Source organism: Stegodyphus dumicola, chromosome 12, assembly GCF_044657685.1.
Source record: "Stegodyphus dumicola isolate Sdum_Otavi_A_Nest chromosome 12, ASM4465768v1".
Taxonomy (NCBI): domain Eukaryota; kingdom Metazoa; phylum Arthropoda; class Arachnida; order Araneae; family Eresidae; genus Stegodyphus; species Stegodyphus dumicola.
The window spans coordinates 45,593,421-45,618,754 of NC_140779.1; the positions used below are offsets into that span (position 1 = coordinate 45,593,421).

The 25,334-nt window shown below is 30.5% G+C and overlaps 1 protein-coding gene across 5 annotated transcripts in view; it reads right to left on the reverse strand.

Moving 5' to 3' along the window:
* Nucleotides 1-4,557: 4,557 nt before the first annotated feature.
* Nucleotides 4,558-25,334, reverse strand: part of LOC118179586 (kelch domain-containing protein 3) — a 61,024-nt gene continuing 40,247 nt past the window's right edge. For 2 of the 5 annotated variants that reach the window (XM_085827676.1, XM_085827677.1), the window contains 5 exons: nt 21,549-21,635; nt 16,072-16,180; nt 12,333-12,424; nt 6,258-6,336; nt 4,558-4,829 (listed from right to left, as the gene is read on the reverse strand). In XM_085827676.1, coding sequence (XP_085683802.1) covers nt 4,736-4,829; nt 6,258-6,336; nt 12,333-12,424; nt 16,072-16,180; nt 21,549-21,635 — 461 coding nt within the window. In that variant the 3' untranslated portion in view covers nt 4,558-4,735. Of the gene's footprint in view, nt 4,830-6,257; nt 6,337-12,332; nt 12,710-16,071; nt 16,181-21,548; nt 21,636-25,334 lie in introns of those variants that run through there. The other 3 variants (XM_085827678.1, XM_085827679.1, XM_085827680.1) reach the window with 3 other exon arrangements.

A 25,334-nucleotide genomic window follows, 5' to 3' on the forward strand; every position in this document is an offset into this window, starting at 1 on the left:
CAGACTCACTAGCCAAGAGAGGAAAACTTGTACCACAAGACAGCAAACCACTTCCTCCAGAGTCACTTAAAAAGCATATTTTTGAGAAATTAATGGCAATCCTCTTAAATCTGACCAGGCAGCAAAATCAATAGGCAAATCCGGGGCTAACATTCAAGACACATAAAAAATGTTTTGTCAAAAACCCTGTTAAGAGACTGTGGCAAACAGGTCAAGATTGCATGGCATATCATCTTCATAAAATTGGCATCCTTCCATCTAGTTTTGCTAAATTTGCAATTCGGGCATCATCAATGCTGAGCATTTTCTTATATGCCCAGAACTAGATTAAAAAAAAAAAAAAAAAGTCTCAGAAACGTGTGGTGAAATAAGTAAACTATATTGGAATGCCAGAGCTTTCATGAACTCCTTGTAAAGACTACATCTCTTATATTCCTTTCCTTGTTGTTTAAATTTTTAACTTTTTACTTTTGTTCCCATGTTCATTTATTCTGATTCTTACTTTATAAATGTTTATACTTTATTATTTATCATTGCACTTGTGAGACACTTGAGTTTGTTGTATACATTTGAATTGATCTTTCCAATAAAGCCGTATGTATTTACACAACATATAAAACTATGTACATTAGTTACATGTACGAAATTTTAAAATACATTTTCTCTACAACGGAGCTAGTGAAGCCTTGCATTCGTGTCTTTTTGTTGGAATCAACAATCTTCCCACCTATGAACTAGGAGAAAAGCCCTCACCCTTCTGGCAGAGGCCTCATTTTGCTTAGATTTTTTAAGGAATGAGTTTTACAGTAGTATGTACTATTCTTTCAAGATATTAAGTATATTCATACTTTTTTTTTGTAAATTTCTTTGAAGACAAATAACACTGATACAAAATGTATGATATTCAAATGTATGAAATTCAAAATGTATGATATTCAAATGTATGAAATTCAAAATGTATGATATTTAAAAGGGAATTTTAAATATATTTTTCTATAAAATATTTACCTCTTTTAAATGTAATCTAAACTATTGAAAACATTGTGGGTCACATGTGAAACAACAAAAGTCACCAAAATCAGTTTTCAGCTACACCTGTATGCTATTAGACATTTGCACACGCACAGTGTATATGTGTACTATATGAAGAAAACTGTATGAAAGAAAAAAAAAAAAGAAAGAAAGAAAGAAAAAACTCAAATTTAAGGCGCCAATTACTTAACCCTCCAAGTGTTCAAGTCATATTTTATTATTATCAAGTCATATTATATTTTATTAGTTATTATATATACATTGTTATGTTTATATTGGTTCATAATGGATTGAATGCACACAGAACTAATGAAAACTGATAAATTTTATTTTTTCAAAAACACTTTATTTTTGGAACTTCTCACACAAATGTAATTGTACAGCTCTTGTCAATATCACAGAGCACAACCAGTAGTTAACACCTCAAACTACTAAGAATGTTGAACACGAGGCAATGCAAAAAGCCTCAAATGCATAAGCTTGCACAATAATTCCTCAATATTTTGACCTAAACTGAAAACATGCTCTGTTTGGTCTGTTAGTTTTCCCCCATCTGCCGGGATATTTCCTGTACCTTCGAATTCTCAGAATTGCTGGAAGGCTTACATGGTTACAGTGTATTACAAGGTTTAGCAACACAGTTACATAGGAATTTTGCCAGCTTGGGGCTATCTCACAAATTTGGCGAGATAACCATCTACCTCAATGTTAAATAGACTTATCCTTGTAACCTGATTTTCCGGCAATGCTTCACATTCTGACGCTTTTCATACTACTTATACAAGTAAGACTACAATTTACATATAATTTTTATAAAATCATTTACCTATATACTAAATTCATAACATTGCTCCCCTTCCCAATACTACACATCCCGAAAAGTACAACCCCCATACAGGAAGCCACACTTAAAATTAAGAAAAATCAATAACTGGTCACTAAATGCAATATTAAAATAATAACTTCCATAAATAATATAAAACAAATCCAAATACTAAATAAATAAATGCATACATTTAGTAAGGGGCAAGCCTGTTGCAATCAATGACTTTAGGTTTAAAATTTGATGACTTACAGGTCCAAACTATGCTGCTGTTTAGCTTGTTTAGTACTGTGTAAGGACCATCCCAGGATATCTGTAGTTTAGGAGTCATTTCCATTTAATTAGATTCCATAACCACACCTTGTCACCATCATTGAATCGCATAATTTTTATGTCATATCGTCTCATCTTCTCTGTTGTCAAACTGACTCATTCTTCTGCACAGTTGTGCATCACTTCAAACTGCGCCTAGAGATTTTGAACGTATTCTTCAGGTGATGAAGGCGCATCTGGAGGGTGACCAAACAAGAGATCACAAGGCAGATGAAGATCCTGGCTAAAGCAAATCTGGGATTGTGATAGGCCAGTAAGAACAAAGGTAACTTCTGGCCCCAGTTCTGCTAGTTTCTAGAAACCATCAGTGAGATTTTATTAAGGATGGTGCTGTCTGACTGTTAATATAATGGTGTCATTCAGGCTTTGTCTCTTCTGAGTAGTTTACAGTGTTCTCTAATTAAAGCTGAGATAAAATTCTTTCCTTGATCAGAACAACTGAAGAAGCACTCAAAACCTGGAAGGCCATTATTATCCCAAGTATGATGAAAGCCTCTTAATTAGAGACTAAGCTTTAGTCCCTTTTGTAAAGTAATCATTATTTTGATTACACTAATGCACGTAATGCATCAGAAAATCTATAAATGAAGCTAATTTACAATGTGATATAAATTTTATTCAAAGATATGAAGATACAGATTTTATTAACTTGTCAAAAATTAATAGGTTAATTTAAGAATTTTTGCACTAAGATTATCTCTTTGTTGGGAATACATTTATATATGAACAGCATTTTTTCACGGTTAAAAATAAATTAAAAAAAAACTTGATTGACTGATGAGCATCTATAATCTGTGCTGAATGTAAGTTCTACTAATTTCTCTCCCATGCTACAAACTTTTATCAAAATTGAAACCCTTTTTGTGAGAAAATTTCCCTTTTTTGGGAGAGAATTGGATATAGTGAACCAAACTTCTAGTCTCATGAAGTTTGTTACAGCTAAATTAATTATATTTTTAAATTAAAAAAAAAAAAAAACTGAAATGTTTCAGATTTTAAATTATGTCCAAAGGGGAGTTTTTTTAACGTTTTGAGTGTTACTTTTATTTATTAAATATCATGTTCTTTGCACTTAAACCATAAAATTCAGTTCAAGAGCAATATCGCAAAATAATGTTAAATTAAGCATATCTTTAAAATTTCCGATATACACAGTCTCGCGAGCTGGAGATAAAGTATTTTTTTTCTATATAACGTTGCCATTTCTCGCTTTTAAAGCATTGAGTTTGTAAATCAAAAATTCGTTAAAGTTTTACAAAATATAAAATCTATAATAAAACAAATTCCAAATTTGGGATTTCAGATGCCCATATTCGCAATAGGAATTCGTCATTCAAAATTCGATGGCTCTATGTACCATTGTTTTATCACAATGCGAGAAATAGACAATCATTTATGCAGATTTTTCATTATTTAATTTCTTCAAATATAATGCAAGACTCTAACATTTTGTGGCAACAGTTTGAAAAGTGAACCGACGTTTATGAGTCCGACGCAAAATCGCAAAACGAAAACAATAGTCCTTCAGGGACAAAGCCCCTTTGGACTAAAAAAAAATCAAATTTTTTTATTTATTATTTTTATTGTGGCTATAGATAAAAAAATGATCAATGAAAACAATTTTTAATGCCTACTGATGGCATCAAAAATATGAACAATTCATTTTTTAAAAATAAATATTAAAATAACAGGCAAAATCAAAAAAGCTCTATTTTTGCCAGTTAAGACAAAGTCTATTGTACTTATTAGTTGTTTTGAAAGTTTACTTAAAATGTTTAATTTGTGACACTTTAATACCGCTAAATTAAAAATAGAAATCCTAGCTTTCTGAAGTCAGACAAATAAAACTTAAAATAGAAATTAATTCTACAACTAAAATTTAAAAAGGCTTTGATTTTATCAGCGGCCGAGTGGTCATTTATAATTGATAGTTCAGTCAGGGGTTTAGTTCAGTCCCACCTATGTATTACTATTCATTTATAATTGATAGTTAGTCAGGGGTGCCATGGGTGTTTTTGTGGTTTTCCCAATGTGTAACCTATATATGACCTAGTTCCCTTAGAAAGTCCTCCACAAAGGCATTTTTCTCTTAGGCAGATAGCGCTCATGTACTTTGCGATAATTATATAACCCAAACCATAAAAAAGCTATGAAAAATTTTAAATTGTACAGCTTATTTGCTTTCAACATCACTTAGCATAAAATACATAATTAATAAAATAACGAAATTCCATAATAAAAGTTCATGAACATTACAATTTATCACATAAATTAAATATGTCTGTATGAAATCAGTTTTGTAGATCTCTTCAGCCTTATAACAATGAATGTCATTAAATTTTCAGGTAAAAAAATTTTGCAACATAAAATTTAATTTCAACATCTATAAATTTATTTAAATAAAATTGTTTTATTGGATATAAATAAATATTTGAGGTACTTTCAAAAAGCATGTATTTACAATCCATGAACATGTAAAAATGAAATAACTGCACTTTTTCTTTCATTTATACACATTTGGTATTTACAAGTTTAAAATCTGAGACTTTACGCTGAAAAAACAAACACACCAAAATCTTTCCTTGGAAAAAAATCATTTCGGGAAATATTATTATTTGTTGTCATTGCTCTAATTTCTTGCCTGCAATAAAAAAAGAAAAATACTTATTATAGTTATCAGGAAAAAACTATATATATATATAAAACAATGAATCAGTTATCCTCAATATGACAGTTTACATATATAACAAAAAGCAGGACTTTACAATTAAATTTAAAGATTTAGGTAATATATATGTATCCAATTTATTTCACATTGGTCAATAAAACAGCTTATAGTCCATATAAAGATTATTTATATATACCCATAAATCTTACTGAAGACTTTTCCATATCATATTGTAAAAATAATTAAAAGTATTTACGTGATTACTAATTTAAAAATTGATTTAGAAAATTTTTGCAAATAGAAAAAAGTAAAAATAATTAGACACTTTATAAGAATATGAGAATTCTAACAGATATTCTAAGCTTACAGCTAAGGAATACCATATTTACTTGGGCATTTCTCCCCTTTTCTTTGCTACTGGAAAACCAGGAGGGGAAAAATATAGTATTTTTTAAGAGATGGCTTATATATATAATTATTATTAAAAATTGCACACATAAATTATTATACTGTGTATTTAAAAGGATTATTATATTATGCATTTCAAAGAACTTATCAAATTTAAATTACCATATATTCCCACATATAATTTTTATTTTAATTTCTCCTGCCAACTTAACTTCAATTATTAGGCACAGAGTATTCTACATCCAACTTTAAACAATTATTCTTATATACAAAATAAATTAATAATAATAAAAATGCAAAGTTTTCTTAGAACCACAGGACTGATGTCTTATCATAAAGCAATTGATATGAGAGTCATTATGAAATGGCATTCACATCATCATGCTTTAACTGCAAATTCCAATCTCTTAACAAACTCCTGTATCCCGACGAAGTACATGCTCATCATAGTGCATTCTCAAAATAAGGCACAGAGTTTTATGAAAGTAGTTTCAACATTAGAGGAAGGAGAGTTCCATAAATATAAAAATCTAATATTTTTGTGGCTCTCGTAAAATAAAATTTCTACTCAGTAAAATATTTGCTATGATTTCATAAATTCAAAAAGTTGTTTTATCTTATGTCCAAAATCAGCAGATATATGCATAATTTGCTATTTTTATAAGGTCAGTTGCAAATTTTGTTACAAAATTAGTAACGAGCATAATCAAATTCTGAATTGTCAATAAAAGTAATTTTAGTTTTGTAGTTGCTCTCTATATTTGGTAAAAAATCTTAAAACTTTGAATACAACAGATTTGGTAGATTTTAAAAGAATATTATTTTCTTAATGTTTATATTAAATTTCATAATTACATATTTATTGAACCCTTTATGTGTATTTATTTTTTAAACATTTCCTTTGTAACTTGCATATTAAAAAATATTAAAAACATATTTATTAAATTTAATTTAAATATGCATACATTTAATTTCATATTTTTTAATACTTACATCAAAAATCTAGGAAGGCGATTGATATTCAGTTGAAAGTCTATTATTTTCAACTGGCACAACGTTTTCAATGATGGAACTGTAATTAAATTTTGAATTATCCATCAATTAAAATACACAACTTTAAATCAGTATTAACCATGTTTAACTACCTTTCACTTAATTTACCTTTTACTTAATTTACTTAATTTTGCTGAATAAAATATATGTGTTGTATTTACAACATGCTAAAATGCTTATTCTCTAATTACAACCAAATTAAGGAATTTCGAAAAGTATTGCTAATTTAAGAAATCTCATGTGGACACCACGACTTCCTTGCAACAGCCTATTAAATAATACACATTTTTTGCTGCATTTCATTTAAACTTATTTCCTTGAATTTCATTAGAGATAGATTTCTCATTAATTTAATTCAGTTCTCAAATTGCGGCAAAGCAAACATACATACAAACTCTAAACATCTTCCTTAAAAATTGTAAAATACGGAAAAACATAAACACAAAACATGGTTAAAACAGTTAAAAAAAAGCAATTTTTACAATTAAAACTAGAGTTTCTACACAAAAACACGCAATTTGGCCAGCAGGCAAGAAGGCAGATTTTTTGGTGCACAAAACTGAAAATTTATTTTTCGTCCAACTCGGCAGAAAGACACTAAGGGTGCAGAAACTGACTTGAAACTCACTATTCTACTGTTTTAAATGTAAAAAAATTGGCGGTTCATTAGGCTTAACTCGCCACTTAAAGTTCTAAATTGTTGATAATTCTACAACAATTGCATGCAGCTTAACTAAAAGCATAAAAACCTTAATCAGAACATAAAAACTACATAATTCAATCACTTTTAAAGCAAAAAACACACAATTTACCAATTCAACGAGCCAAGTAACACAGTGGGTGTATATATATAACATCCAGACGTGAGTGGTTGATATTTTCATTGAAATATGATACCCGAAATTTTTTACAATTACAATACTTCCTTTACTTTATACAAAGAAGTAAAAAGACAAAAAAAAAAAAAAAAAAAAAAAAAAAATCTACGATTTGGGCACAATTTTAACATTTCACTTATTTAATTTAAATATACAGCCATATAGCTATACCAATAAATGAATTTGCTAGAAGATACCCATTTATTTTCACTTAAATGCCTTAACAAATATATATATATATATATATATATATATATATATATATACATATATTATGTAAAATGAAATCTGTTGATTCTATATGTTAGTGCAAGCTAGCTTTCAGTACATTGTGATTGAGAATAATTTATCCCAGCATCATTTAATAATGAGAAAACTATCATTTAGGTTATATTTGCAAAGTTTTACATTAGTGGAGTTTGATGAAAAATGTGTGAAAGATTCTAAATTCAATAAAGAATAGGCTGGTTGTTTTATTTTGTGAATATGCTGCATCTAGGGTTCACACACTTTGCACTTTTGTTATTGAGAAATATATAAAATCTTTATAATAATATTATAGTATAAGGTATTTCTCCCGCCTTCGTAGTGTGGTGGTCTGCACACTGGGCGCGTATTCCAGAGGTCCACGGTTCGATTCCAAGCGAAGGTATTGCTTATTTTTCAAGTCTCCTGCTTCCAAAAAATACCTTATGTTTCTACAGTGAAGCCCGACTAAAAGGGTGGTTGATGATGATTCTCCACATCCAGGATTTGGTGATTAGGTCTCCTAAAAAACTCCACTCACCCTTTAAAAGGAGTATATATGGTATTTCTCCCACCTTCTTAGCATGCCTTTGTAGTGTGGTGGTCTGCATGCTGGGTGCATATTCAGAGCTCCGTAGTTCGATTCCCAGTGAAGGCATTGCTCATTTTTCAATTCTCCTGCTTCCAAAAAATACCTAATGTCTCTACGATACATTTAAGGGTCTTGTTGCTTTGCCTATAACTTATACAACACAATCAAATCTTTGGATGACTGTAGAGCTACTTGAAAAACGTTTTTCCCAACATTTTGTACATAGTTGTTAAAACAAATTCTGAAATGCTTGGCCATTTAAAGGACATTAAAGCCGTTCTGAATATGGTCAATTGTAGGGCATTATGGCTTCTAAATTGTGAAACATTACTGGGTCATATCTTCCACCTAAAGTAATAGTTTTGATCTAACTTGAGGTGTTGTTTAAGGCTTTAAATGCAACTGCAGGATTTCATTTATGCAAAATTTATTAAATTCTAAATGCAGCATTAATAACTTTCAAACTCAGTTCAATTAAAAAAGATGCAATTTGCCTGGCTTACAAAGATTAAACAGTAAAATGTCATTAAATGCATAGTGAAAATTATGGCCAAATGCCCTGAATCAAAATTAAATCAATGAAGGTAAAAAAAAGTGAGGATTTAATGATTGAACATTCTAAGTTACTGAGGAGAAGTGAAAATCTTTTCTTTGAATAATTAATTAATAATACTGAATGAAATTACTGAATATATTGAAAGTGATAAAAATTACCCAAAAGCTGGGTGAAACATCAAAATTCAAAGCTGGCTGAACCTGTAGCTATCAAAGGAATGGAAAATGATGAAGAAAATTCAACCACGTCTATTTGGTAAAAGATTGGGGAGATGTTATATATATTTCTAAAATTCATTAAAAAAATACATAATTATAATAGAGAAATAATGAAAATTAGCATTCTATAGAAAAAATTTTTAAGAAAAAGAGTGAGATTTAATCCAAATTGCAGAAACTTGTTATTTTGCTTATAATCCCAGGGTATAATGGCAATCATCTGCTTGGACATTAGAAGGTTCACTGCAGCCACAAAAACTTATATTTCATATATCTTGAGTAAAGACCATGTTAATGACTTTGTTTGACTGCAAAGGGATAATAGGAATTTATTACTTCTGAGGATAGAGGGTGAATTCCACGTTTCATAAAAATATAGCAGAATGATAAACATCTCATTCAGTAACACCCCAATGAATGAACCACAAGATAACATGAAGGAAAGCATTATATATGAATTTAGTCAGGTATTCAGGTATCTTGCCCCCAGTGCTTACTTCCATAGGCATCTCAGCACTTTGTTCTTAAAGACACAGACACATATAAAAGTTTTGTTATTGGTGACAAATATCAGAATAAAATTTCCTTATTGTTATATTTGTTTTGTTACCAATGTGTTTATACAAACATAACCATTCAAAGAATATAATATTTCTAAAAATATCTATTCTTAAAAAGTAATTGCATGAACATAGTCCATTCCAAGGCTTTTTTTAAAAAACCAATCAAATTCCTTTCATGGTATAACATTTGTTTGTTGTAAAAGTTTAACAGTATAATCAAATGCACGAAGAAAAATGGGCATAATATAATTGGGAAAATTAGGTTTATATCATGCTATGATAATTTGGCATATATTTTTCATGTATAAGCTGAGAATTTTCAGAAAATGTTTTATTGCTGAAGTTTGAGAGTTGGTTTAAGTACAAGTTCAAAATGATTTACATATCATTCAATCGTAAAAACAATACACTCAAAAGTCGTTAATCCGGACACCCATAATCCGGAATGATCTATAATCCGGATCTCAAAGCTACAAACATTTTGTGCATGCGTCAACGCATAATGCGTTCACGCATGCGCATAGGCGTTTACGCATGTGCGTAATACTTTTGCGCATGCACATAATATGTTTACACATGCGCGTTTAATGTATAACGGACGGTATAAGCTAATCTAAAATGATCTAAATATCTATTTCAGTTAATGTAGCAGATTGCGTTGTTCCTTAACCTATAAATTGGATCTGGCTTATTATTTTTTACAGACCTCTACGGCTGCGAATTTGCGTGTGCGCGTGCGCAAAATACGTTTACGAATGCGCGTTATGGCGGCATAAGCTAAGCTAAAATTTTCTAATTATCTATTTCAGTTAATGTTGCAGATTGTGTTGTTCCTTAATCTTCGAATTGGATCCAGCTTATTATTTTTTGCAGACTGTTAGAGCAATTTTATAAAATTAAGCTTGAACTTTCGATTATGTCAAATAGAATTTCCGATTTATATTTACTAATATGTAACAGATCTACAAAGCGAAAGTATGTTTCGGAGTCCATTAAACAAAAAGTGGAATTGCTGCAAAAAATGGAAAAAGGCATATCCTTTGTTTATCTAAACTTTAACGTTTGTTTATCTTTAACGCTGTGGCTGGCGCGCAATGAATTGGAAGTTGATCTGTCAGCACTATCCTTATCTTCAGGGCAGATGTTTTTATTTTATTTGGCTTATAATTGCTTACTAAATGTAGTATTTCATTTCGATGTACTCTGTCTTTGATATGATTAAAATCAAATGCCTCGTCATTATAATTCGCTTCCGATAGCGAAGAAAGTAACAGAGGTTATTGAAAACGAAAAAAATTCGATTGACAAATTAGTCGGTATTCTCGACACAGCAATTATAGGACTTCAACAGCGGAACTTTGTAACTGAACAAGAAATTATGTCTGTTTATAGAATTAAAGAGAATGTATTAGCACATAAAAAATGAAACAACTTACATTGAAAGAAATGTTTGATAAAGTAAACAAATAAATATTAAGCTTTTTCTTTTGTAAATTTTGATACACTTTAGATCATAATTGTTCTTTATTTCGTAAATTACGGTTTCATATTTTTAATTTTATCATTTCTGCATGCCATTTTACCAGATTTAAACTGATGATCTATAATCCGGAATCGCTGAAGTCCTGACGAGTCCGGATTAACGACTTTTGACTGTATAAACATAATCTTTTTAATGTAAGCCTATATTCAGTAATGAACAGATAACTCAATCTGGGAAAAAAATATATATATATAATGCACACAAGATAGATTTGTTAGATCTCCACAATACACAGAAATCTACTCTTCCACTACTTAGATAAGTTTAAATTGACTAATATGATTAACGCAAATCCACAAAAAATATACTATGTCTGTGAGAACAGTTAATATCCTCTACTGCAAGTAGAAAGTAAAAATCTAAAGTTAATATGCAAGCATAAAGTAAGGCTTATGTTTATAAACTTATAATAACTATACTGGTTATCATAAATTAAGGAAAAATCACAAAAATAGCAATAACTCCCTCAAAAATAAGGCAAACCGTGTAAAATTTGAATATGTTGCCAAGTAAGAGTAGCTGAGTAAAACTCCAAAATGCAAATTAGTGGCGCTGTACTTGGAATACGTCATCTGTGAGGAGCATAAAAGTCCACGTTTGACAGCAAGTCCACATATTTCACTGTGATAGTGACATCAGAAATCTGAGATAGCCAATTCGTAACAATGATCTCCAAGCATCATTTGCCTGCAGAACTACGACAAAAAGCCATTGGGAAACTAGAGGCAGGCCAAAGTCAAACAGAAGTAGCCAGATGGGCTAAATGTGAGTCCTTCTGTGGTTCATAGACTTCATAGACATATGGAGAGGACAGCTCGATCCCCGGACTTGAATCCTATCGAGCACTTTTGGGATGCTTTAGGGAGACGTCTAGCTGCTCCCAATCCATCCCCTTAGACCCTTGCCGCGCTTGCAACTGCTTTGCAAGAGCAATGGCTCTCGCTTCCTATGGAACTGATAGACCGCATAATTGAAAGCATCACACATCGCTGAATGTGCTGTATTGCTTCTAGAGGCAATTATATTCCATATTGAAGGTACTTTTACTATAACAAACTGACATCTTTGATTTGTTCATTTTATACATGTGCTAATTTCTATACTACCATAATTGTCTGGTAATTTCTTTTTATATTATTTGACACCTTACTATGTGTTGTATATTGTGGGTAAGTTTCATAAAATTCTACATGTAACTTTTTCTGTAATCGTGATTTTTCCTTAATTTATGATAACCAGTGTACATAACATCACATTCTATAAATATAAAATAAAGTCAGCAGTAATTTCATTTTTATGTTTCATTTATGTTCTGACAAAATAATTTTTATAAATAATTAAAAATTATAATTCTGACAAAAACACAAACCAAAAATATATTATTTTCAATGTACACTAATGAATTCAGCAGATACTTACAGAAATCCAGCACATATAAATCAGAATGATCAATTAATTTTTGGAAACCTTCACTTATATCTAAAAAGATTGATTCATCACTGGGAGGACTTCAGTTAAAAAGAAAGAAAAGAAAAATATAAAAGTACATATAAACAAAACACTGAAAATATAATTTAAAGCAATATTTCTACTACTGATTATACCATCACTATGTAATTGATAATTTAAATTTTCAATTTATTGGAATATTCACATTTATATTAATTATTACACTCAAATTTACAGTTATTTTGGCACTATTCTTAATTGCTAGAATTCTATGCTTCATGAACTTGCAAATATTTTCTGAATCGTTGTGAATAATTCAACCAGTTTTTCAAAATCCTTTGATTCAGCTTTGGAAAATTAAAAATAAATAAATAAATAAATAAATAAATAAACCACTAAAAACACAAAGCTAAGTATTCACTATAAATTAACAAACAAAAAGAATACTTTATGAAATGTTTTCCAATAACTGAATTGTTTACTTCATAAACTATCAAATAACAGTCTAAAAATTGTTTCTTGTCTAGTTATAGCCATTTTCTAACACAAACAGCATATGTTACTGGCATTCTCAATTTCAATAAAAACCTGCCAAACCACAAAAAAAAAAAAAAAAAAAGTGTGCAGATGACCTTCATAAGTAATGTATCTGCAAAAGCCTGATATGAACCTCTAAAAAATAAGTAAGAAAATTTCCATTTAAAGTTCTAATTTACCTGCATGTTACTCAAATCAAAAGTAATTTATGATTGTTAGAGTATATTGCAGCTAAACCATAACATATGAGTACTCAAATAAAAAGTCTGGGGTTCAAATTTTATAACATGTATTATTTTAAGTTTGTTCATTTTGCATAAAAATATGACAGGAAAAAACTAAGAATACTTGACTCCCTTTTTCTTTTTTAAGTTTATCTCTTGATGCCAACTTTGTAAAACATAGTTTAGTTTTATAGCAGGGAAAAAAATAAAGAGTATTAATGAATATATTACTTCAAAAAAGAATGCAATGAGGATATGAAGATTTATTCTTTAATAAATCCTGATTAAGTAAATCCCCTTCTTCAGGAAGATTAAACATACATAGCTCACTCACATCAGGATTAGTAGCAGAAGTGGACTGGATTACAAACTTCTGTAATTCTTTTGTGAAGGGACTACATTGCTTGGAATTACAGCAAACCATTCTAAGGTTGCTTAGGATGCTTTCGTATACACCATTTAAAAAAAACTGGGTCATATTCAAACTATACACGAGGAAAATATTTAAAAAATGCCTGGTTATTCTTTGGATTATGGTAACTTGGCGATTTTTTGGCGAAAATTTGGTGACCAACCCTGCTACAGCAACCTGCTAGTTTTTGTTTGGACGCCATTTTGTTTTCACAAAGTAAAAGCTTCTTTTTTTTTTTTTTTTTTTTTTTTCCCCCCCCTCAACATTTCCAACATTTTTATCCAACAATCTGCTAGCCGAATTACGCTTATGCTACAACTTTTATGGAACAAAAGTGCTTAATCATGACGAAGATTAGGTGCGAAATTGGGACAGTGCAGAATCGCCCACTGCTTGCCGCGTTTTTACGAATTGCACATACACGGTATCATCCATGTACACGTCGACCTATTTTCACTTAAAAAAACATCCCAGAATTGCACAAAAATGGCATTGCGCACACTCTTGACTATATCCATGTACACTGCTAAAGTCCTAGCTAGTAACCTTTATCGCCTTACCAAAATGTCACCAAACTACCTGTTACCATATTCCAAAGATTAGGCAAATGTCCATGCACATAACTTGTTTGCCATGATTAACAGCAGATAGATGTTTATGGATTTTAAATCAAAATCATCCAAAGAGATATTTAAACAAGTTGAATGTATTCATTCTTAGATTAGATGCCATTCCTACTATTCTTTGAAATTCTGTTAAAGTGTCAATATAAATCTTATATAGACATTTCACTATTTTATTATTAATCAAATATGAGCAAGATGATTATGATAGCTAAATTTTTTTAAGTTTATTATTTAGTATATTTATCCCTTTAATGGCTGCAATATTAAAGGATTCTTTTTTCCCAAATATATGCAATATCCATCAGTTATAAACTTGTAATGTGAACTGTGTTTGCTCGCACCCACTGCAACAATTATTAATGATTACTGCATATATTATTAATGATTCCTTTAAATAAGCATGGAAGTTAATCCTTTTAATACAAAATACAACAAAATACATGGTATCAACTTTCTTTTAAGGTTTTCTAATCAGTCTGATGAAATACGAGGACGTTCAATTCACTTAAATTTCAATTTTGTTTGGAAACCCAATTTCATCATAACTTAAAATGAGCTATTAAAAATCCATGCATAAAAAAATTATATATATTAATAAGAACAGCCAGTTTGTGTTTTGATGCAGGCATGAAGTGTTTTACAGATAGCATTTTTGAAAAAGATTGCAAAATTTATCAATATGATGTTTTCATGCTATTGATTGCTTATCACAAATGCAGCCTTCTGAAACGGCATTGCTTGAAAATATTTGCCAGGCTAACTAAAGCTCACACTTATAATCTCTTTTAGGAGGATTTTGATAAATCACAGAATTATCCCCAGACATTGGTCAGCGGCATCTGTGATTTTCCTGCCAACACATCAACAGAAAGATAATCTCAACTGGGTTTTGATCTTTAGTGGTGCAGCAGTTCCTTTCAACGATGGATACAAAAAAAGATATGGATTCAAATGACAGGACTGATAATTTAAGACATGACGTGGATTTACTTGAAGCCGAATTTAATGACATCAATTCAGAAAAACTCGGTAATATCATTAATGGAATATATATATATATATGATTGGTGCAATAAATTGCAAAGAAAGAAGAAGGTGTACAACTAATCTTATAGCAGTCCCATATATAAAATTTCAACCTTCTATGACTACTCGTTTTTGAGTTTCGTAACATCAGTACATATGAAAAAAATCTTTTCTAAATCCATTTTAAATTCATTTCACAATCCGTTTTCGAAAAAAGAGTCTTTTATTCTGTTTGTACATATAGATATCATACAAAAATATCATTCAAAGGGATTCAAGCGTGGTTAAAATGTAAATTTTCCTTGAAATATGATACCCACAATTTTTCGCAATTACTATACTTCCTTTACTTCATACAAGGAAGTAAAAAAACATAGCTAAATTTCAGCTATGTGTGTGTGTAAAGAATTTATTATAATAAGGAATTTTTTATCGAAAAGATTATCCTACTCTATAAAATATTGTTTAGGATAATAATTTAAACTATTGTTAACTGGAGAAATTTTTTTTAAAAGGGGAATTAAAGTTAGAACATTACACTTATGGGAGAAACAAACTAAAAACTATTAATTACCTTCAGTTTAATGTTTCAAATACAATTTTCAAAAGCTAGTAAACACTAAAGCCTGATGATCAATGAATGCCAAACACATGTTTTATTCTTCATGCCACTATCAGTTTTAAATTGTTGCTAATTGTCCATAACTGCAAATTAAAATTTCTAAAAATCTCATATTAACAAGAACTATTCTTACATGCACTTGGGACTCTACTAGTTTAAAACAAACAATAAAGTAAATCTATACTCAAATTAAATGCAACATGTATTCTTCCCTAAATAGGAAATTCAAGGAAGAAGAAAAGCAAATTTAATAAATACTAACCTGCTGCCCCCAAATAAAAATAATCGGTTTCCAACAACGCACGAACAGTGCCGCCTGCGAGGACAAGGTCCATCACCTTTAGCATGCATTTCAATCCAAGCATTCTTTTCTAATAAAAGATATAATTAAATGCAGAATATAAATGATTACAGTTCATGAAGTGTGAATCAGTTAGAACTGTAAATAAACTTCAGCTCCTTATCAAAATATTAAATGTGAAATACTAAACAAATTTAAATACCTTTAATTGGTAAATGGTGAAAAGTTGTAGTAAAATACTTTTGGCAGATTTTTTTATTACAGAAGGAGAAGATATATTTTTCCCCAATGCACAATGCCTCTTACTTGCTCAGAGAATAAAAGCCATCATTGTCCTGTGTGTTGATCCTCGTTTAGAATTATTCCACATACAGCAGAATTTTTAAATTGGAATTAAATTACTTACAGATAATTATTGCTTAATTTTCTTTAAACTTCATATCTGTAATTTTGTTTTCCTGTGGATAATATTTGTTTTCATATGTATAGTTATAATTTTAGTATTTCACATATTTCATTGATGTAATATTCTTTATATTATTACACATTTAGAATTAATGTATTAAATACTTAACTTCAAATACTGAGGTCATTATATTAAAATGCTGATTTTATCTGAATTTTTTTGTAAGATTAGGCTTAACTGCTGAAAATATGCGGGCTCATGGCAACACTCCATTTCGGGGGTCCCATGACTGCGCTTCATTCTCCATGTTCTGGTCCTCGAGGGGATAAGAGCTAATGTAAACACATGTTGCTTCTGAGCAATCATGCCAAATAAAGGGATATGTAAAGTTCTAAACAAAACAAATGTAGAGAAATAACATATAAAAATTCACTTTTCATTTGAAAAAAATTACATGTGCATAAAAAACAACCACTGAGTAATGCATGACCCTGTAACTGTCTAATGCTTATCTGCTTTCAAGACAATTGTACAAACTATATTTATGTGGTATTTAAATACAGAATTTATTTTGCTCTGGGAAAAAAATTCAACACACAGACTTTAGCATAATGTTGAAGGATGTTATGGATCTCATAGGCAAAAATAATTATAAACAAAATAAAAATCAATAGGTTTTATTTTCTACTTTAGTCATTATTTTATATATAATAAACAACTAGGTTATGGCTATTTATATTTTAAATAAAGAATATCAACAGGGTTCATTCAATACTTTCATATAGGATATCACTTCATAAAAAAAATCTACTATAAACACAGTTTTCCAGAATACATATAGCAACAATTACTGCAACAAGTTGTAAGCCAAAATTACCCATTTAAAAAATTAAAGCATTGCTCAATTGAAAATAAAATTCCTGTATAACATTATAAGCAGTACAAAAACAGGAACTGAACATAAATATGTAAAAAATATCTCCCACATCGGTAATATCTTTCTGAAATTCTCCTCCTGAAAAAATGGCCCTCTTTCTTGAGTATACAGCTTATTAAGAGTAATTATGTCGACATAGTGTTCTGTTAATGCAGTTTATCTATTATGCTTTTATAATTCCATCACTTACATCCAGATCCATTCTGAACAATACACGAACAGAGGTAATATTCTCTCTTATGTTTCAGAATTTCAAAATATTTATATAGATAATAATACTAACATTAAAAACAGCACCATGTAATTGTTAAGTGCTATGCAACATCTACAAAGCACCAATCATAGATGTTATAGATGCTGATATGCAGATGTATTCCAGTGAGATCAGAACAACTCAAAATGGACATTTTAGCACAATAACTAAGGTTAAATCAGCATAACAAATGATAGGAAAAATCATCACCAATAAATGCATGAAAATATATCTTGCAAGAGAAGGTTGTTCAAATATCAACATGTTATTCCAAAAAAGAATTGAAAGCTATTAATATATAATTAAATGAATTTTTTCAGTGATGACCATAAAAACCATTACAATTAAAACTCCATATAAGAAACCAGGGACAACTGGATTATTATATTTTGGATACCTAATGCAATCTTTTGATTCTTTGTATCAATAGAAATTTTGGTACTATTCCGTTTTGAGGACCGTAAAAAAATTGCAGCGAAAATGTATGCACAAAAGTGCCAAATCTAGCAAATGTGGCCATTTAACAGCGCGCCAAATCTAGCACACACGCTGATTTCAGATTGCGTAAGTTTATATAGTTCTATGTTTCTCAAGAGGCCATTGAAATACTAGTTTAATTTTAAATCCTTTTTTGATATCGTATGGATTTTACAATTTGGGAATTGCCCATGACGAAAAGTCTGCAATAGAATTTTTGGTAAAGTGCAGAATCACCCACTGCTTGACGCATTTTTAAGAATTGCACATACTCGGTATACATGGATACATCGACCTATTTTCACTTAAAAAAAAAAAAATATCCCAGAATTGCACAAAAATGGCACTGCACACACCCTTGACTTTATTTATGTACACCTCGACCTATTTTCCCTTAAAATGTAAAAGAAAATTGACAAAAATCCAATTGTTTTACCCTTGTAAAAAGCGGCAAACAAATAAGTGGGCAATTCTGCACTTTGCCGAGAATTTTTTCAAAGAAAAGGCATAATTCCTTATAGAAAATTATGTTTGAACAACAAACGAGATGAAACTATGCTTTAGCGATAACTTGGTAGTGAAATAGCGATGCAGGCATCCATTCAGTTATGTTTAGCAATTTTTATATAAATTATAATAATGATCTGAAATAATTATTTACTCTTATGCTTCCATTCAGTCATGTTTAGCCTTTTTTATATAAATTATAATAATAAAAAAGTATTATATGAAATTAGCCTTTATCTAAATTAAAACATCAATCTTAGATAGTTATTTACTATTATACTTCCTTTCTTGCGTTAGGGTTGCCGCAATTATTTTTGGCAGCACTGGCATCAACAATAGTTAGCAATTTTATACAGCCCTCAAAACCGAATAGTACCAAAATTTTTATCTATAATAATAAAAGCAAGTGTAATGTGTCTGTCTCTCTGTCTGTCTGTCTGACCGAGCTCTCCAGCCAAATCTATCGCACGCAGGGACCTGGAATTTTTTATACGGAAGCACAAAGGGGCTGGCCACCAGACCTCGAAGCCCGATTTTCAATTTTTGAATTAGAAAAATTTTTTAAAAATTATTTATAATTAATTAATCACGGTTTTTTTGACTCACTGATATTATTATTTGTTTTCAAATAACGTTCGATTGTAACAATTGATTTCTTTATTCTAGCGTTAGTTTGCTGTTTTGACGATACATTAAATCGATTAATTACAATTCATTTCTTTTTTGTAGCTTGTGGGGGGGGGGAAGAGAGAGAGACAGTCTACATGTCCTACACTACTATTCCTGCATTTTCACATTTATCTGCATTTTCTAAATGCACGGGCAACGCCGGGCGGGTACAGCTAGTATCCAATAATGTCAAAATAAGAACAGCCAACAGATTACACAAGAAAAGAAAGAAGTCATGAGATGGATTATCATTCTGTTTTATGCCAGTGAAACTTGTTTTTGTGAATAAATCACACAAACAAGGATTCACTGTAAACAATGCTGCCTACAAGCAAAAATAGCACATGTAGCCACTAAGGATAACACATTTTTTAGGTTATCAATGAAGCTGTTCTCACATATAATCATTAAATAAAGGTATATTTGCTTTCAATTATTAATATGCTTCATTTATACACAGCATCAACTCTGCTAATTGCCCAGGAGGTTAAAAATGTTGGAGACAGGCCTGAATGAAATTTTAGCAGTAGTATGCTTTACTGAATATGAACGATTTTGCAGTTCTGTAATGACCTGACCTACCATACTCAACTGATATTACTGGAAGGAATACTGGATGCTACATGTTATCTTTCAGTCACCAGGATTACATCTAATACGCTTTTTTTTGCAATGCATGCAATCTTCCCATACACCGAAAATGTACAACACAGGGCTTACAAAAGTAAGTTAAATAAACATTAAATATTACGTGTATAAATAAAACGATCAAAAACAGAGAACAGCAGTCTGGACTTCACGAAAAGAGATAAATTCTCTGGCCAAATCAAGCTGATCATTTTCAAATCATTCTGCACGTATAATCTAGGGCCATCAAAGGCAGGAAAAGTCAAATGTTTTAGCAGAATAATGCTACCATTTAGCAAATGAGATCATCCAGTACTTTGTGTCAATGAGTCAGACACTGGTGACTATCTTTTATGTCCATCCTAACTTACAAGTATAAATGTTAATATGAGAAGTAGGTACTTTTTTGCCGGCACAAATTTCGCCAAGCAGACTTTATTGGCAACAACATACAGTACACACATAAAAGTGTTAACAAATGTTAGTTCTACGATTTTTTTTTTTTATTTTGAAGGCACAAACATTTTAACATCATTTAAAATTTTGTAAAAGAACCAGTAAATAAAGACAATAAATTTGTAAAAAGACAAGAATTTACTATGCTTTCATGGCTCGACATACTGATTCGCCGGTTCATATCACGTGAGCCCAAGTGATCTCAGCTCACGTAAACTACGCTACAAAAATCTAATTCTCTCAATAATTATCTAGATTAATTTCAAGTTGAATCTTAATTTGGAATACAAGTTTAAATGCAAGAATTATTTCAATTTGTACGAATAGCATATTCAGAAATTGTGTAAAACTGCAGTACTTTACTTCGTTAGTGCATTCTCATTAGAACTGATGAGTTGACTTTGCTTTTTTGCCCTTGACTTTGCTTTTCTATATTTTCGCCTTCGGGTGAGCGGTGTGATTGCATCCTAATTGACTTAATTACCGTGAATGGCTTTAGGGCATAAAATTGAACTATCTAGTAAAAATTCTATGTAATTGTAGGCCAGCATTGAAAAAAACAATCAATCTGGTAAAAAAACGGCTGCGACTTGTTTTGAAAATATGGCGTAAAAGGTTACCAGCGAGGATATTCTGTTTGGCATCAGCTGTACCATTATTGGCGACTTGATCGCCTGCACCGGCAAAATGGAAAAGTACCGAGAAGTATCCTCTTTTCTATGACCATCTCAAATGATAAATGTTAATCTCATAAGGTATAATTTTTCTCACTTTCACGGATCGAAAGCATGTTGATCCAATTTCTATCAGACGAATAATATATAATTCCTAATTAGTTCTCAGGAATGATAGGTTTATCTTCTAAGAAGACAGTCAGTAATAGATACTCCTACTTAACCAATGTCATATTGATAAAATAATCATGCTTTTGTGCCCATTATATGTGCATGGTATTAGTAACTTTAACTGATCAAGAAAAGATAGCTTTATTGCCAGATAATACTGAAACACAAATTATAAATAACAATTTGCTATTCCATAAATTTTCAATGAAAATCTCTATTTTCAAGAAAAACTTTGTACTTACTGTATAACATTGTACTTACCAGGACTGAATTTATAAATGTCATTATGATGTTCCTGGGTAAGAGCATTATAACCACCAATGATGTATAATTCATTTTCATATACAGCTGTAAATTAAAAAAGGAAAAATAATCAAATGGAGAAAACTATCCAATGAATAGCAATTGATGTTTTTAATATTTATGACTAAAAATGGATAAAAACACATATTTTTTCAATAACTCATAATTTTATATAACTCGTATCAAAAAATAAATTATACATCATTATAAACACCAGAAAGAACCAGAATCTTAACCAGAAAGAGCATTATAAACACCAATGATGTATAATTCATTTTCATACATAGCTGTAAATTAGAAAAGGGAAAATAATCAAATGGGGAAAAACTATCCAATGAATAGCAATTGATGTTTTTAATATTTATGACCAAAAATGGATAAAACCACACATTTTGAAATAACTCATATAATAAAATAAGACAGCAATAATTTAACATAATTAAAACCTCAAACTCTTTTAAACTAAATCACTTTTGTAAAACATTTACAAACATATCATAGATAGTTTAAGCATTTTTCAATTTTTAACTGGCAAAGAAATTACAGAAACTATAACAAAAAGATGTTTACGTATGCTAAATCTACTGAATGAGGTTAAATGAAAGATAGTTGGCAGCTCCAGATCAACATTATCTTGTAATCCAGTGGGATTCACCTTCACACACAGAAATACACACATTTTTTACCTTTTCTTTTCATACATGCGAAAGAGTGAAAAGAGGTGCTTTAGATTCTAGTTTTAAGAACTGTGTGAACAGCTGGATAAAATTTTCACAAGTGGAAGATGGAACATGTTGCTTAGAAGGCATCTGACAGATTGTGAGAAATGGCATGAAAATATGGAAATGGAAGCAGGACAGACACTATCACAGGTCTATAATGACCTAAAAGTAGCCAAAAGCATATGCCAGGAAACTGAAAATACTTTAAAGAAACTTCTGATGTATGCAGACAACCAGATAAAGGTTGAAAATGAACCACAACAAATTCTCAGAATTGTTATTAGAGATGCTGAAGCAACAAGTGTAGGTTGCCTAAATTTGTAGAACTAATTTCGAAGGCTTGAACAGAACTTTCTTCTTCAGCTGCAGTCTTTGAAATTTTGCATTAAAGAGCATAAGCCATCTGTTAAGAAAAACAAAATACATAAACCTTTAACTGATGGTTAATAAATCTCACCTTCCATTTTCCTGAAGCAAAATTATTCAAAAAACATTGCCTGTTTGCGAATTAGATTTCATATTCATAAAAATCTTTCAGTTTTTGTTATTGATCCCAATTCTAATCTACCTTTGGCTTTTAAGTAAATTGTGTCATTTTTAACTTTTTGTTAACAGATGGTATCAGTCTCTTTATTTCTTTCCTTAAGTGAAGCTTTCTTGAATTTCCTGGTCTTTGTTTTCGCATGAGCACAGGCTTGCTTCTCTGCCATTTTCACTCTTGCAGCTGAAGAAGTATGTTCTATTCAAACCTTTGAAACTAGTCTTAGAAATTTTTGCAACCTAACTTTCACAGGTTATTTTGGATAATCTCAGTTATTATTTGGCAACAATTTCTAAAAGAAATAAACAACTGATATCAGCTGATATCGCAAGGGAATCGCTGCAGTTATAAGAACTTGACTATTCAGATATACCATGAGTGACATGGTTCATAAAAGAGGGCTGTATGTAAGGAAATTCATGATTTCCACTCCATTAACTCCATTAAAATGTTGCACGGTTTCAGAAGAGCAGAGGTCACTGTGATTGGAGACCACAGCCTGGAGTTGAAATCAGTTTGCTGATGAATCTTGTTTTTGTTTGAAAAGTGATTTCAGACATGTTACAATTTAGAGAGAGTAAAACTTGTGCAATCGGTCTGTAAACATTCACGAAAGACACTGACAGAAAGATGGCAGAATTATGATACAGGTGGGACTCATTGTGAATGGATGCACAGGCTTACATATTTTTACCAGTGCAACTATGAATGCTAAAATATACGGATATGAGATTTTTTATCCTTATATTAGGTTGTTTAGGAGTACAATCTGTAAGAACTTTCTCCTAATACAGAATAATGTTCTTTCTTATCATACTGCACTAGTGGCCAATTATCTTAAGAGCAAATGGATCCAGAAGACAGAGAGGCCCACATACTTTCTGGATTTAAATCTGACTAACATCACTGCGCTCCTCCCCCCAAATCACACTCTGCAGCAGCTTCAAGGCACTACCACCATCATAAATGCACTTTGTTAACATAGGAACTCCTGATCAATGTACAACAAAGCATGGTAAATTGCTAAAAACTTGCACTTTGGTCAGAGGTGACCGTGCATCCTATCATTTCTTTCTATGTACATATCTAAAAAGGTGTAATATCGATTTTTCCCTACCCAAGACCTACATCACGCTGCCCATGTTCTTATTTATTTATTTATTTTATTTTTTCAGAACTAGGCAATTTTGCATTTTGAATACATGTCAAGCATAGTGAAATGAAGACTTTTTAAGTGTTCCCTGTTCATAGCTGCAAAATCATTAAAGTTAGGCGAGTTTTTACAGTTGTTCTTTTCATTTTTTCCATCAAAATCTCAAAGATCATACAGAAAAATTTTCATCAATGGTTAATTTTTTAGAATAATTAGAAGAATGGATGGTAATCTAATCTAAATTTTTTTGTAAGTTAAAATTCTTTTTTTTTTTTTTTTTTTTTTTTTTTTTGAGAGAGAGATTCAGCTTCATTAAAAATCTCCCTTCAAAAGTTAAATATGTTTGTTTTTTACTGTGCTGCTGACAAAAGTAATATTTAAAGTTAGAAAATCTGAAAATATACAAAAAGCAAAGTGAAACTAATTTAAAACCACGCGAAAGTGAAAAAAACCCAATAAACGCTAAGCTGTGTAAGCAAAAATGCGAGGAATAGTTTTTTAGTATAATTTTGAAATGCTCCCCAACTGACTACTTTTGAATATGAAGCAGGAAATTCCTTTGCAGTGACAGAACAAGTGTTCAGTTAATCAAGTTCATCATTTTCTTTGATTGTGTTGAAACTTCTAAAACAGAGCAAATTCTCTTTAAGGCAATCACCCACAGAGAGACATGGTTTGGATCTTCTCTGGATATGACTGTCTCAGAAAGATGATGCTCAATACTAATACTTTTTAAGATATACTGATCCCTTTCAGATATGGTCTTCTCAAGGAGGTAATCGCCACTGTGTTTTTAGACATAGTATAGAAAATTTTGATATTATATGATAAAAATGCATCAAATTGGAGTTTTACTAGTTAAAAGTACTGCAAAAACTTATACTGAATTCTAGAGCAGATTACTGAACCTTACTGTGTTATATCATGCGAGATGAGGGAAAATAAAAAATGTAGAAATATATATAAAAAAAAAAAAAGGTTTCATTGTAATTCATGTATGTCAAACTCGAAGCCACTGACTCATTTTTTTGTGGCCTTTAGTTCACCCCAGAAAATAACAGATAATGTACAGTTATAATATATTAATAAAAATTGGAATTCCAACAAAAATTGAGGCATATATATAACATTAAATGCTAAGAAGGATAGTCTTTTTACAAAAATATTTTATCAACCAGCCCTGAGAATGTGCCAACTAATTTACAAATGGAATCAATGGAATTTCTGTACAACTAAAACAAAAATTCAGTGAAGTGGGTATCTACGAATTTTGCAAGTACTTTTGCATTATGCATATGTTCAATATTAAGTATCAGTATGAACAACTT